A 15,702-nucleotide genomic window follows, 5' to 3' on the forward strand; every position below is an offset into this window, starting at 1 on the left:
TGCAGAGATAAAAGAGTTATCATTCCATTATATAAGACCCTGATCAGACCACACTCAGACTACAGTTATGAGGGAATGTGGACTGAAGAGTTTGGTGAATAGGAGAGGTGATATGATTGAGACTTTTAAACTGTTGAGAGGTGGTTATAGGGTTGACAATGGGGAGTTCTTTCGCTTGGTTGAACAGCAGGAAGGAGCGATGACAGGGGGGGGCGGCATCCCTGGAAGTTACGGAAGGAAACTGAGCAAGAGGGTGAGGAGTGGTTTCTTTGCGTGGAGGGTGGTTGAACCATGGAATGCATTGTCTGAGAGAGTGGTTAGAGCAAGAATGATCAATGAGTGGTATGATAAACTGTGTTTCTAAGATCGACCTCCCACAATGAGCCTTTTGACTCCATGGAGGCCCGAATAATAATCTTATTCTTTATTTTTTTGCATGCACATTTACAATAGTTACATAGACGTTTTAAACAATATACAATTTTTTTCAATCTCATTATTTCATTTTAGCTCTAATACTGTTTCCTTCTCACATTACATACAGCAGCCCAAGATAGTGATGAAACATTTAATTTTCAAATGTGGCATACCCTTAACTGTATTCTGAAGATGATGCTAAGTGAAATCTGTGCTCATTAATCATGTCACAATCATGTCTTAATTACTGTCATGTAATAAATAGTAATTTTAGCCCCATTAAGATGGTTGCTTTCAAGGATGGTTTCAATATGTTATTAATAAAACATGAGACACGGAAATTTTTACAAACTACTATTGAAATTCTCAACTTAAATTCATACATATCTTTGAATAAGGATATCAGTATTAAGATCAAATGTAACAAATCCAAGGTCGTTCTTTTCTCGAGATGCACTATAATCTGGAACATTTTTCCTGTTAAAAAAAGAAAAATTCAGACATATCTTAAATAACATATGAGTTACTTCACAGTAAAGCTTCTAGAATATATATTTTAGCATACTGCATATATATGCAACTTTCAAAAAACATATTGTGAAAACTTTTGTGCTCTGAAGATGCTGGGTAGAAAACCAGCAAAAACAGTCACAGAGAATAGAGTGAGAGGAGATATTCTTGGATATAATATCCATGCAGAGTGACCAGTCTCCTTGCCCTTTGTGAAGCAACAGTAAAGATTTTGTCTAATAATCTGTTTTTTCTCTGGGAAATTTTCTATCTCAAAATAATGCCATGAATTTGAAAATACACACATTCTTCTTCTTTCTTCTTGTGGCTCAAACAATTTTCAGAGCTTTTAGCCAAAAGGTTCTATAATATATTATAATTTCAAGACATACTCATATAGTATGTGCAGCTGGAGGAAAGATATAGAATATTAGAGAAGTTATTTCTTTCCGAAGAAAAATTAATGTGCTTTTCTTGGATTTATTAATAATAAATGAAACTGGGTCTCATGGCCAATGAGGTTACTAATAATAATGTAGATAAGCTCTGTAAATAATTCATCATTCATACTCTTTGAATACATACAAATGGCCAACTTTACTATTTTGCCAAGATTAATTAACGTAATACAGATCAGAAGTCGTACACCTTAAATGCCAGTGAATTATTTGGCTAACATAATAGGACATGAAATTTACTGCTGCTCTTGTGTCAGACCATATACTGTAATACCTGCTTGCAACAACATGAACCCAGTAAGGTTCATTATGTTTACCACGTGGCACTTTTCTGGTTTAACATGTTTGGCACAGGCTTGCTTATTATGGTTCTATGATTAAGAAACAGCATCTTTGGATTGTGAACATTAGGAAAGGTCAAATAAAGGCTTTTTTTTTGGGGGGGGGTAGCATTACTGAAAATATCACATATATAAAAAAAAATAAATAAATAAATAAATAAAAAATAAAAAAAAATCCAACAGCATACTAGTACTGCTAACATATAAAGGATTACATAAGCAAGCCTGGAGACCAAACTGTGCTTTATGTCTCAATGGGGCTTAGGCAATGAAAATCATTCACCACCAAGTGATTTTTCTACTTGCAAACATCTCTATTAAGGTCACTTAAAAAGATGACTTCACTATTTGGATAGCTGGATTGCAGGTGGTCTGCCTTCACTGAATGGCAAATGAAGAGGTCAGAGAGGTTATCGGAATTTGGAGACAGGTAAATGCAGGAAAGGAATGTTATTAACTAGGGCAAGGAAACATTGAGCCAAAAGGTAGTGAAAAATAGGAGATTCTAAGTTAGTCATTCTCTAGAAAGCAATGTCAGATTTCATAAAGGCACAGGATGCTGCCCTGGCAGTGAAAGAAATTGTGTGGTGTGTAATTTGGACATTAAAAATGGGCAGTAGTGGATGTAGCAGTAATTTGGATTTCTGTTGAGAATAAAGTGGTTCCGATCACTACAAGCAGTGATGGTACACATCATTTTGCTGGTGTAAATGCCACAGATGTTAATAAAGTGGATGTGAAGTGAGTTTTCATTATGAAGATTCATACAAGATTTGTATGTTGTGACTAGTTTGTCTTCCTTATTAGAACTGATTTTTGAGAGATTTATTTTTGTCACAATATCACCATCAATATTTCTTTGATTCACCACATGTTCATGTTTTGATGAAAGGACAGGGTGAGCAATTGTGGGGAGAAGATCCATACACAGAGACCAATCTCCTTGCCATAATATGGTCTCAAAGTGTCTTCCACATCATAATGTGAATCAGCTGTTTATTTTATATTTGTGCAATATATATACTAGCTTGGGTGGCCAAGTGGACATCATCTCCACTTTGCAAACCAATGGGTTATGGATTAGAATGCTATTATAGTACTTAAGTCCTCAAGAGAAACCTGAATGATGCAAGCCCACTACATTGCTTATTAAAGGCGAGAAGCAGCTTTAAATGTAAGGTTCTTCAATTATTTCTATAAAACAGGATTTCTCATACTACTAAATGTCTTATATGCACCATCTTTCCATGGGTGGGATTGCCACTAAAAAAAAAAAAAAGTTAAACATATTGATGTCAGAGGAAAGGTGGAGGGGGAATTTTCTACTATCTAATAAAAAAAAAAAATCATGACATCATATGACATGATTTTTTTTTCAATTTATCAGTTTGTCAAAATTTTAGTATGTTAAAATAGCATCTAGTTACGATGAGAGTATTTTTTTTTTCAACCACCCGCAAGTGTTTATTAAAGCACTATAGTCACCAAATTTGAGTTTTAATCAACTCTATTAATGTTTATTAGTGATTCAGATATCTCTGCAAGTTAAACACATTATGCCATTTGAGTGGAATACACAGACTCCATGGAAATATGTAATGATATAGAATGGTCATGTCATTGAGCTGTTTATGCTTACTAAATAACTTAAGGAAATTACAACATACAATAGAATATACATTTTATTTTGATATACAATATAATTATATATAGAATATACATTATACATTTTAAATACAATCCCACCAACTCACAAATTAGAAAACTCCACATGCTCCTTAAGAAGGTCACTTCTTGGCCTGTAGAAATTACTAACAAATTAAAACCGTATAACTCTATAATTCCCCCCCCCCATATATATGGACTCCCAAAAATACATAAAGAAAATGTGCCATTACGTCCCATAGTGGATGGCATTGATTCCCCCACACACAAATTAGCTAAACACTTGGCCAAAGTGCTCACACACTATACTGGCAACACATCATCACACATAAAAAACTCAGCCCACTTCAAAGCCAGCATAGAAAACCTTACACTCCAACATACCAGTGGCAGCCCATGAAGTTTTAAGTAGGGGTGCTGCCTATACAAAATAATTTTAAAAAAATTATTTTTTTCCTAATTAGTAACCAATTTATTAATAAATAAATCTACAGATTTATTTATTAATAAATTAATAAGTGGAACACAAATGCTCCACTCAAGGGAAACAGAGCTAATCCAAGCTAAATTTCCTTCTGATATCTCAGCCCTATTTCAGTTCACAATGAACTCAGGCTATTTTGTTTGGTAGAGAAAATTCTACAAACAAATAGAGGGGACAGTCATGGATTCACCACTCTCCCCACCCTTGGCCAATTTCTTTATGGAGACCTTAGAAGAGAAAACCTTAAACTCTGCCACACAAAACCCTACCATATGGTGTCGCTACATTGATGATGTGTTCGCTATTCGGCCACATGGCTCTGATGCACTCCTCTCCTTCTTAACACACTTAAACAACCAACACCCCAGAATTAAGTTCACTCTGGAAAAAGAGGAAAACAACAGCCTCCCTTTCCTAGACACACTAGTCACCAGCCAGCCTGATGGAACCTTGGTTTTCTCAGTTTATAGAAAACTCATTCATATAGGCAGATACATTCACCAACAATCCCACCATTCCCCTCCTCACAACAATATGGAGTTGTTAAGACACTATATAACAGGGCTAAACTAATCTGTTCAAATGACAATGCCCTAACCAATGAACTAAATCACATCCTCAACACTTTCTCAGCCAATGGCTATCCTTCCCCCCCCAAAAAATTGAAACCAGTAAACCACAACCCCCCCCACAACACGGATTACTCTAAATCCATCACCATTCCCTACATCCGAGGCATCTTGAAAAAAATTACCAAAATCTTAAAAAAACATGACTTGACCTCTTGCTACAGACCTTATAGAAAATTGGCATTCTTTATCTGCTGCACTAAAGACCAACCACTCCCCCTAGACTTATCTGGTGTATACCAAGTCCCTTGAAGCTATAAGTTGTCCTACTTTGGCCAAACAGGCAGGACAGTGAATATCAGAACACAAGGATTACATCCAGTTTCACCAGTACAGCCACTCTGGTCTTGCAGACCATGCTCTGGATATATGCCACAGAATACGGTGGAAGAAAGCCACAATAATACACCATAGCAAGTTCAAATTTGAAAGACTATTCATGGAATCAGCCTCAGCCCTAAGAAACATGCCAAACCTCAACAAATTTGGTTGCATGAGACTGCCCCAAATTTGGGAGGCTTACATCAGGAGACCTTCAGCCCAACAGCCAAAAATACCTACATAGCCTGCTAGGGGACACCATCAGGACTTTCAAAAAAACCATAGCTTCCTTGCTTCGTTCTCATTTACTGTGTTTAGTTTCTGCGTGTCTTTATTGTAAGTTCCTTTGAAAATGGCAACATGACGTTGCCGAAATATTGGAAATATATTAAAAGTTTAATTTAACGTGTATTCTATTGTACGTTGTAATTTCCTTAAGTTATTTAGTATGCATGTACAACCAACGTTTAAGCCTATCTACGAGAATTGAGCTGTTTAGGGTCACCAAGCTATGTCAAACTTCTGCACTTAGTGGCATGACCATTTTGTATGCACATCAAAAGAGACCTTAAACCTTACATCAAGCATTAACATTTCACAATACTTGTCAAATTTCACTTTGAACTCACTTGTAGATAAAGCACTCAAAACTGATTCTAGCAACACATTCCACTCATTCACCACTCCCCAAACAAAAAAAAAAATCTAATCCTCAAAGAAAGGGAATGAAGACTAGATTTTTATGATCTTCAAATTCCAGAGATGATCTAGAATTCTTCAATCCATTGTGTGTGGGAGAGGAGGAGGAGAAATAAGTTATTTCTAGTGATTATATTTATCTTCAGTCATGTATTGAAGATCAATACTATAATAACCTTTAAGTAGCATGTTTCTATCCTATCTCCCCCTTTCCTGACTAACAACCAACTTCTATAACCAAGGAACATTTCATAGACTTGCCACCATCTTGGTCACTTGCATCTGGATCATCCATCTCTTCTTCACCCCTAATAAATCAAATCCATGCATAACAGTCCAGATGGGACTGTATCAAGGCCTTATAAAAAAGGCATAATAACCTCCTTATCTCTGATCAATGTGATGAGTGCTGTTTCTAAGAATATTTATTATGCATAAGCATGCACGCACGCACACACACACACACACACACACACACACACACACACACATGCACCGCTTTATTATTCCAGGATTTGAACTATGATTGATGAAGTTTAAAAACATCAACTTAACCTCTAAAGGTTTCATATACTTCCCAAAAGAAATTTCTTAGTTCATGTGGAATACTTTGTTTTTTCTTCCAGCATGAAGCTTTAAAAGTAGCAGAAACAGCACATTTTTAATCAATACTTTTCCTGCTCTCTTATTGATGGCTTAATTCTTACTTGCTTATAGGCTGCTGCTATTACTAAGGAGAACCATTAGTTTAAACAGTATTTTTAGAACCTTAAAAAATGAACTAATAAAAAAGATTACATGAACTCTTCAGAGACAGCCTCATAAGGATTTGAAGTACTACTATTTCTTGAACTACTCATGCACCCCCCCCCCTTGAAAAGTACACCTGAAATGCAAATAGTATATTTGCATTTCAGGTGTACATTTAATATTTATGTATATTTAATATTTTAGGTGTTTATTTCATGTGGCTTCTCCCCCCATCCCTTAGTAAGGTTTAAGCCCTCTAATGAGGGATTAAGTATGTATTTTATGACTATAGATCTGTGTATGTTCACAGGGCAAAAATGTACGTAAGGACGTCAGTAAAGTTGTGGGACTGGATGGTATTTCACCATGAGTTTTGAGAGAATGTGCTAAAGAACTGACAGCTCTGTTGACCTGGCTTTTCAATGAAAGTCTGGCTACGGGAAAGGTACTCAAGGAATGGAAGGTAAGATAGCCATTGCATAAGGGCAGTAGCAGACTGGAAGTGTCTAATTATAGGCCAGTTAGTGTGTCATCAGTAGATGTTAAGGTCTTGGAGTGAGGGGCCATATACAGCATTGGGCAAATGAGGGTAATGTTATCTGTGAGAAATTAACATAGATTTGTTAAGGGGTGCTCTTGCTTTAGTAATATGATTGCCTTTTATAATAAAGTGACAAGAGCAGTTGAGGGAAAGGCATATACTGCCATTTTTTTTGGATTTTGCAAAGGCATTTGACAGGGTGCCACAAGATAAGATGATATTTAAGTTGCACCCCATGGGTTTAGATATCGAGTTAGTCAAATGGATTCAGGATTGGCTGTCTGATAGGTATCAGAGAGTTGTGTATAGTGGGGCAACATCAAGGAGGCACAAGTTTACAAGTGGGATTCCACAGGACTCAGTACTGGGACCTGTATTGTTTAACTTTTATAACAATGACATCGTCAATGGATTGCAAGGTGATATTCAGTTGTTTGCAGATGATGTAAAGCTGGGAAGGGTTATTAGTAATAGTGCAGATGTGGCAGCCCTGCAAGAGTATTTCAATAAACCAGACAGATGGGCAAATGAATGGGGGTGTGGGTTTAATGCAGCAAAATGTAAAGTCTTGAAGTTTGAGATACATTGATGGGAGGTTGCATACTTGATTGGAGGAGCTGTGCTGGAGTAGGGGGAGACGAGAGATCTGGAGGGATGACTGATAGAAAACTGAAATTCAGGGAGCATATCAAAGATGGTGAAGCTAACCCAGAGGATTGCCACAATACTGAGAAGGACGCTGACCTACAGATATAAGAGTTACCATTCCATTGTATAAGACCCTGATCAGACCACACTTAAGGACTATTGTTCTTAAATTTGGTCCCCCAGGATTTGAAAGGGGTAAGTTAACTCTGGAAAGGGGTGCATAGGCAAATAACAAAGATGGTTTCAGGACTGTACAATGATAGTTATGAGGATCGGTTGAGAGAATGTGGAATGCAGAGTTTGATGGATAGAAAAAGGAGAGGTGATATGATCGAGACTTTTAAACTGTTGAGAGGCAGTTACGGGGTTGACACTGGGGAGTTCTTTCACTTGGTGGAACAGCTGGAATGAGCAATGACAAGGGGCCATCCCTGGAAGTTGCGAGCAAGAGGGTGAGGAATGGTTTCTTTGCACGAGGGGTGGTTGAACCATGGAATGCATTGCCTGATAGTGGTGAGAGCAAGAACAGTTCAATAAGTTCAAGGAGTGGTATTATAGACTTCATGTTTCCTAGGAAGGACCTCCATCGATAAGTCTCTTGACTCCATGGAGGCCTGAATAATAATAATAATAAAACTGAGTATCTGAGTGAAAAAATCCCCTGCCTCTGTGTGAGACCAGCTAACTCACCTTTAGTCGAAAGAGACCAGATAAAGGTTCCTCCCATCTTGGATGGGAATCGAACCCAGGTCTTTGCGACTAAAGGGCTTCATCTATACCCACTGAGCTACAGAGGCTCTAACATTTAGGTTAGACATCAGAAAGAAATTAGACTTTTTAAAAAATTAATGCTACTGCTCCAGTTTTTTTATTATTATTATTCAAATCACTCAATTTTGTAATCCTTTAATTCTGTTGCATTTAAAAGTATACCTTCTATTATGCATTAAAATTGCATGCCTTCCTAATATGAAGGTTTCAGATAATTAATAGTAGCTGATTTAATGTAATTTTAATTTGCAAACTGAATTCCCAACAAGCTTTATTACTTACAAAACCAATGGTCTGTGTAAAAGAAACAGTAAAATCAGAAAAAACAAGACATACTGAAATGCAGTAGAAAACTTTGATACTGCAAATGAAATGACTTGTGTTACACATGATATCATCTACCAGATCTACTTTCAAGGTGCTTGCTGGTGATTGTTGGATAGTCTAGACCTGAAGTACTTCAGAATATGACTAGAGATTGCCCATATATCATGCAGAATTAAGCCTATGATTCTCATTGGTTTCATGTGGGTAGAAATTTTCACTTGATTCTATGAAATAACATCCCAAGAAATTGTCTTCCAAATAAGACTCTTTAGCCCAAATTATAAAGAACAATACTGTGTTGACATTGACACTGTATTGCATAATCAATAGCCCAGATTGTAACTATCAGCTAACAAGGAGCATGATGGTCGAACAATCTATCCTAAATTAAATTACCCCAATTTGGAAGTACAAAACCCAGGAAAACTAGCAATATTAGGGAAGAAGCAATCAAGCATGTGTTTAGCCATCCCTAGGACAAATGAGTGTGAGGGCAGGAATGACTGACCAGAAATAGCCACCCCTGGGATAGGTAAGTACGAGTGCAGGAATGATTGTGAAGAGTTGGGTGCACTTTCCCAGGTTTTGAATCTGTAAGGGTAACAGTGAGCCCAAGGGGATACTGAAATGCATGTACACTAAGTATCAAAAATAAAGGAGCAGAGTTTTTCACAATGGTCAGCTCAAATTGGCCAAAAATTATTGGCATCATTGAGACTTGTAAGGTCTTCAGGTTTGGGAAACATTGATGGGATGCTACACACTCTATAGGAGGAGTTATACTGGAGGAAGTAGGTGAGACAAGAGATCTGGGGTTGATGATTGATAGAAACCTGAAATTTAGGAGACATATTGCAAAGGTGGTGAAGGTAACACAGAGGATTGCTGCAATTATGAGAAGGACACTGACCTGCAGAGATAAAAGGGTTATCATTCCATTGTACAAGTCTCTGATCAGACCACACTTAAACTATTGTTCTCAGATTTGGTCCCCAGGATTTGAAGAGGATAAATTAACTGTGGAAAGGGTACAAAGATGGATGACAAAGATGGTTTCAGGACTGTACAATTTTGGTTACGAGGATCGGCTGAGGGAATGTGGACTGCAGAGTTTGGTGGATAGAAGAAGGAGAGGTGATATGATCGAGACTTTTAAACTGTTGAGAGATGGTTACAGGGTTAACACTGGGGAGTTCTTTCGCTTGGTTGAACAGCGGGAGGGAGTAATGACAAGAGGCCATTCCTGGAAGTTACGAAAGGAAACTGTGAGCAAGAGGGTGAGGAGTAGTTGAACAGTGGAATGCATTGCCTGATGGAGTGGTGAGAGTGAGAACAGTCAATGAGTTTAATGAGTGGTATGATAGACTGTTTCTTAGGGGGGGGGACCTCCCCTTGATGAGTCTTGACAGACTTTATGTTCTTAGGAAGGACCTCCCACGATGAGTCTTTTGACTCCATGGAGGCCTGAATGATGATAATAATAATAATAATTGAGACCTGATTTTTAAAGAATGATGTACTTACAGGGATAGAATGTAATTTTATTATTATATGACACCTCCAGGGAGTCCAAAGACTCATCGAGGGAGGGCACCTGCTCTACAGCTCTGTCTCCACCAATCCACCAACTACAACGAACCGCAGATCCACCAACACCATCTACTGTCCACTACCACTACTAGCATTTTCACAGCCATCCATGCCCACAGCAGAATTTGAACCCGCAGCCTTTTGGCTGGAGAGCAGATATGCTAACCACTCGGCCAGCCAGACTGGCATGGATATTATATTTTCAGAAAACAGAAGAAATAGGGCAGGAAGAGGGGAATTATTAATTATAGTTAAAGAACTTCAACCAACAAAAATTGAAGTTAAGGAAAATTGTAGATTTGATGGAAATGGTTCATTTCAGGGTGTCTGATGTGAGATAGAAGCCAATAGGACAAAATAAATTGTTGGTTGCTGCTAAAAACATGGAGGGATGGCAGTCCGAAGATGTGCACGACATGCATCAACAGATTAGCACAATGAGTGCAGGCTGAGCAATTATCGTAGGAGACCTCAACTATGATGAAATAGATTGGAAGGAGGAAAGGACACATGGTAAAATGGAATTTCTACAGTTACTAAGAGGTGATTACATCAAAAAAGCACGTGATCATTGGAACCAGGGGTTTGAGAGAGTGTTGAACCTGGTAACAGCATCAGCAAATCTGTAACTACTGTAGCAATTAAACCCCTGATTGGGGAAAGTGAGCATGCAGTCTTGTCCTGGGAGGTTGCTCACAACATGCATAAATTTAAGTTAAGAAAGGATTTATGCATAACTACAAAGCAGGCAATTATGACAAACTTAGGAGGCAAGGTGGAGCAGGCCATGGTATAAGAAACTACAGGGAATGAGTGTCATTAGTGCACGGGAAGCAATGAAGGATCGTTTGAGCAGGGGGGGGGGGCAGTTCATCCTCCTGACCAAGGGTCAGGAGGATAAACTAAGTAGGGATTAAGTGGATGACTAGTAATAAAAAGTAGCAGCTGCAAAAAAAAAAAAAAAAAAGAAAGCATTGTGGAAGGAATATAAACAACAAGCTGATCAGAATGCCCATGAGCAATATAAAGCACAGGCAAGGATTCCTAGTATCGTAAGGAAGGCTAAATCAGATTTTGAGAGAAAATTAGCTAAGCAGAACAAAGTAAATCCAAAAGAGTTTTTTTTTTTTTTTTTTTTTTTTTTTTTTTTTTTTATGTAGCAAGTAAGGGAAAGAATGATTATGGAAAGATAACTTTACTCAGTGCTGATGATATATCATCCAGGTGATGACTGCAGTTACTGAGGTTACAGAGACTAATGTGAGCATTGAAGTAAATGAACTAGAGGTATTTAATTTATTGAAAAAATATCAATGTGAAAATAGCAGTGGGCCTACACAGTATGCCAGCTCTTATGCAACACGAATGTGCTAGTGAACTGGTAGTGCCTCTAACAAGTGCCTGAGACTTAGATTAAAGTTATTTAATCTAAGTCTCAGCTCTGGCAAGGTTCCAAGGGAGTCAAAAGAAAGTAAGATAGATCCATTACATAAAGGCAACTTCAAGACAGAACTGGCAAATTACAGACCACTTAGTATCTCTCTGGAGGGTGTTTAAAGTATTGGAAAAGTTAGTTAAAAGTACAGCCAAATCGGCCCTCAGGACACATGCAATTTACAGATAAAAAATACTAGTGGCAGTGGTGGTGGGCAGTAGATGGTGGTGGTGTAGATGATGGTGACAGATGGAAGTGGTAGAGACGAAGTGTTGTAGGGTAGGTGCAAGGTACCTCCCTCAATGAGTCTTTGGACTCCTTGGAGATGTCACGAAATAATAATAATGATAAAAATAAAATTCAAGAATGGGTGGATAGGAATATGATACGCTATAGGATAGCATGGTTTGTAAAAGGTAGGTCCTGCCTCAGTAATTTATTCACCTTTTTCTTGTAGATATACTTATACCTTATATCTTGTAGATAAGCTTATTCACCTTTTATAATAATAAGACAGCAGAATTGTATAAAGGATAGCTATACCATGATACTGCTAGACTTTGCAAAAGGCATTTAACAGAACACTGCATGGAAAATTATTACATAAGTTGGAGCAAATGGAAATGGATATGAGACTGTGGCATGGATTTGGGAGGAGGGGAGGGGCTGATAGACATCAGAAGGTGGTGTATGGTGGAGGTAAATGAGGGTGACTAGTGGAGTGCACTGAGGCTCTGTACTAGGACCATTACTCTTTAATTTGTACATTCATGATATAGCAAATTTGAAAGGGGATGTTCAGGTTGCTTGCCAATGATGCAAAACTAGAGAGGGCAAAAGTTGTTAAGGTAATATAGACATTTTACAACAATGAATATTTTACATTCAATGTTGTAAAATGCATGACAATGCACTTTGGGATGAAAAGATTACACATTTTGTATCATACTGATGGTATTGGTTTACAGAGAATTGATGATGGTAGGGATCTGGGGAAATAAAGGAGAGAGATTTCAAATTCAGAGGAAATATTACAAGAGTTGGCAAAATAGCTCAGATTACTTGGAAGCTGAAGAATATACTGACAAGTAAAAAGAGGGAGGTTATTATCCCTGTTTATGAGGCTATGATTAGGCCACATGATTAGGTCACCTGCATTTCTTGGGAATCAAGAGGTGGTGAAGAGGTTTCAGAGATGAGTGACCAAGATGGTGACAGGTCTGTGGAATGTTCCAGAACAGACTAAGGGTGTGTGGGTTGCAAAGTTTAGCTGACAGGCAAAGAAGAGGGGATATGATAGAAACATGTATGCTACTAAAGGATTCGATAAGATTGACACAAAAGAAATTTTTCAAATAAATAGGGAGTAGAGAGGAAAAAAAAAGAAGGATCAGCAGAGGTGGATCAATATGTTGGAGACCTGGCAGCTGCAATGGGCTCCAAGCTCAAAAGGATACAATTTTTCCAAATGTAGAAAGTATTTTAAAAAATTTCATGACTATTCCTATTTCCAATTCATCAGGAAAGATCTTTCTCTGTCTTAAAAAGATTAAAAAACTATCTAAGGAGTACGATGTCAGAAGAAAGGTTAAGCAGTGTGGCACTAATGTACGTGGAACAAGAACTATTAAATAATATCAATACTTCCAAAATAATTGATGAATTTGCTAGAGAAAAACATTTATGTAACTTTTTACTCCAACTTAAATTTCTTTTTTTAAAGATTTTATTATTTCATTGGGATTGATGATGCTAGGTATCTGGAATGCTGAATTAATTTATATATATATTTTTAATATATATTTTACACCTGATATAAAGAAAATTGATTGCAATATTTTGAAATAAAAATATTAAATCTGATATAATGTATGTTGGGTTTTTTTTTGTTATAGTGAAGCCCTAGTTCTCTTGAAGCATATACATATATAAACACTTTTTAGTAACCCGATAAATTTTATCAACGTGGGTCTCCAGCCAGCCTAATAAGCAACTGGGGGTCACACTCGGAAGTTGTCTAAGAGTGTAGTTAGTAAGGGTGTGCTGACTAGTTTACTTGGAGTGTGGTAAATGAGTGGAATGGATTGCTAGAGGTGGTTGCAAGAGCCCTCACAGTGAACAGGTTTAAGGAGATGTGTGATAGGTATTGTGTTAATGGATAAAGTGGATCTCCCAAGATGAGTCTTGATTTCATGGAGTACCCATATTAATAATAATAATTACGCTATTATGTGATAAATGGCGAAAGCACCCTGAGTGGATGAGTTAGGTCACAACGCGTGAAACAGTTCAATGGTATATATGGAAAGCTGAAAGTTTGAACATTTTCGGCGTATGCTGAGATGATGAAAACTTCCTTTTTAAAATAATTCAATACTGAAGATTAATTTTAATGCTGTCAAGTAAGCATATATTCGGATACGCTATTTCACCACCACCTCCAATATTCTGGGAGACACTGGCAGCAACGGTTCATTAATGATTCTATCGGGTGACACGTCAGCCTTATTGGAGTGGAAGGTAAAGCTTACGTTTGGTAATATTCGATGTTTAAAGAAGCGATAAAAAAAAAAACTTATTATTACAGAAGCTACTATAGAACTATGTCATTATAAATGAAAAAAATAAATCTGTTTACAACATATCAAATGCTGTCTGAAACAACAACAAAAGAAAGCGAAACTTACACAACAGCTTTTACTGTTTTCACTGTAACATTAGCCTTATACTCATTAAATGCTGTGGAAAGAAAACACAAAAATGTTAACCCTGCCAATACACTAAGGGTAAAGGCGAAAATTGCATTAGCTCGTGAAAGAAAAGTATTCATCTCAACAATCTAAAGTACAAAACTAAAAGAAACATCACATCAAATCATAACACATCCCAACTTTACTCAGTTAACAACGACACCATTCAAAATGATACGGCGAAACTTTTTCCAAAAAAATTGTAAAGCTTTTCAATATGTTTTCGGCTTCAATATTCCAAGAAATCCTGCACAACACTATACGATAAAAGCAAGCAGCATATGTTTACTCAGTATTTTTTCTAATTATAGCTAAGTTTTTAAAACGTTTTGCCAAATTTTATTAACAGAATATTTCGAGGTTTATTATTATTACAACCATTTTTCAAAACACACGCACACACACTGCTTCGAAAGAAGTCAATGGACACCACTGTGGAAAGAACAAATAGATATGAATCACAGCAATCCTAATGGGTTCTTTTCCACAAGCTTTCGATAGCAATCAATGGGAATCATTGACCATTCTTCCTGTAGTCATGTAATGAGGTCTTGGACTGTTGTAGGACGGACGTCTCTTGATTTCACTCGAAGCTCCAGTTCATACTATAGATGTCAATAGGATTAAACTCGGGACTCTATAGAGGCCAGTCAAGTATGGCGAAGTTCTTGTCAACAAACTACACAGTTACAGCAGTCTTATCACATGGGTGGATTGTCTTCCAGAAAGAGACAATAATCAGTATCGTAGAAATTTCACAAAGTATGAAGCATTGCATTGTCCAGAAAGTTGAGGTACCTCTCGGAGTACAAAGTTCGTGGAGCCACAAACAGAGGTCCGAGGCCAAACTTGGAAAAACAGGATCATGCCATCACATCCTCACCTCCGAATTTCATAGTTCGGTTAGGCACTCTAGTAAGATACGTTCACCGGGCATCCACCATACACGTCCATCTGTTCATTAGAGGGTATGTGATTCGTCGTACCATTGCACACCTTTCCATTGCTTCCACGTCTCACTGTATTCGCTTTTAAAGACGATCGAATAATGTGGACCTTGCATATTACGGTCCTACCATCGAAACCCATCTTATGAACCTTGGTTCGGAATGATTTTGTGCAGATTCGTATTCCATCGATGTCCAGAATTCCACCATCACCATGTCCGCCGAAGAATGGTGATTTTTGCATATTTCCTTTGTAGCACCTTACGGTCGCTTTCAGTGAGTGTCTTGGGCTGTCCACATCAGGTAGAACTTGCATTTCACTCCCTGCACTTTCATCTGAGTATGGTATCACTGACTGTTGACCTGGGAAGGACCAATTTGTCAATATTGGAGCATCATATTCATGCTTCCAATTTAAA

The 15,702-nt window shown here is 37.5% G+C and overlaps 1 protein-coding gene across 1 annotated transcript in view; it reads right to left on the reverse strand.

The window, feature by feature from the left end:
• The window catches only part of Spase22-23 (Signal peptidase complex subunit Spase22-23), a 71,424-nt gene extending 56,929 nt beyond the window's left edge, over nt 1-14,495 (reverse strand). The window contains exons 1-2 of the mRNA XM_090396825.1: nt 14,274-14,495; nt 819-894 (exon numbers count right to left, since the gene is read on the reverse strand). Coding sequence (XP_090252951.1) covers nt 819-894; nt 14,274-14,416 — 219 coding nt within the window. The 5' untranslated portion in view covers nt 14,417-14,495. The remainder of the gene's footprint in view (nt 1-818; nt 895-14,273) is intronic.
• Nucleotides 14,496-15,702: the final 1,207 nt, after the last annotated feature.

This window comes from Typopeltis vanoorti, chromosome 8 (assembly GCF_054136105.1).
Source record: "Typopeltis vanoorti isolate ZY-2024b chromosome 8, IOZ_Tvanoo_1.0, whole genome shotgun sequence".
NCBI lineage: Eukaryota > Metazoa > Arthropoda > Arachnida > Uropygi > Thelyphonidae > Typopeltis > Typopeltis vanoorti.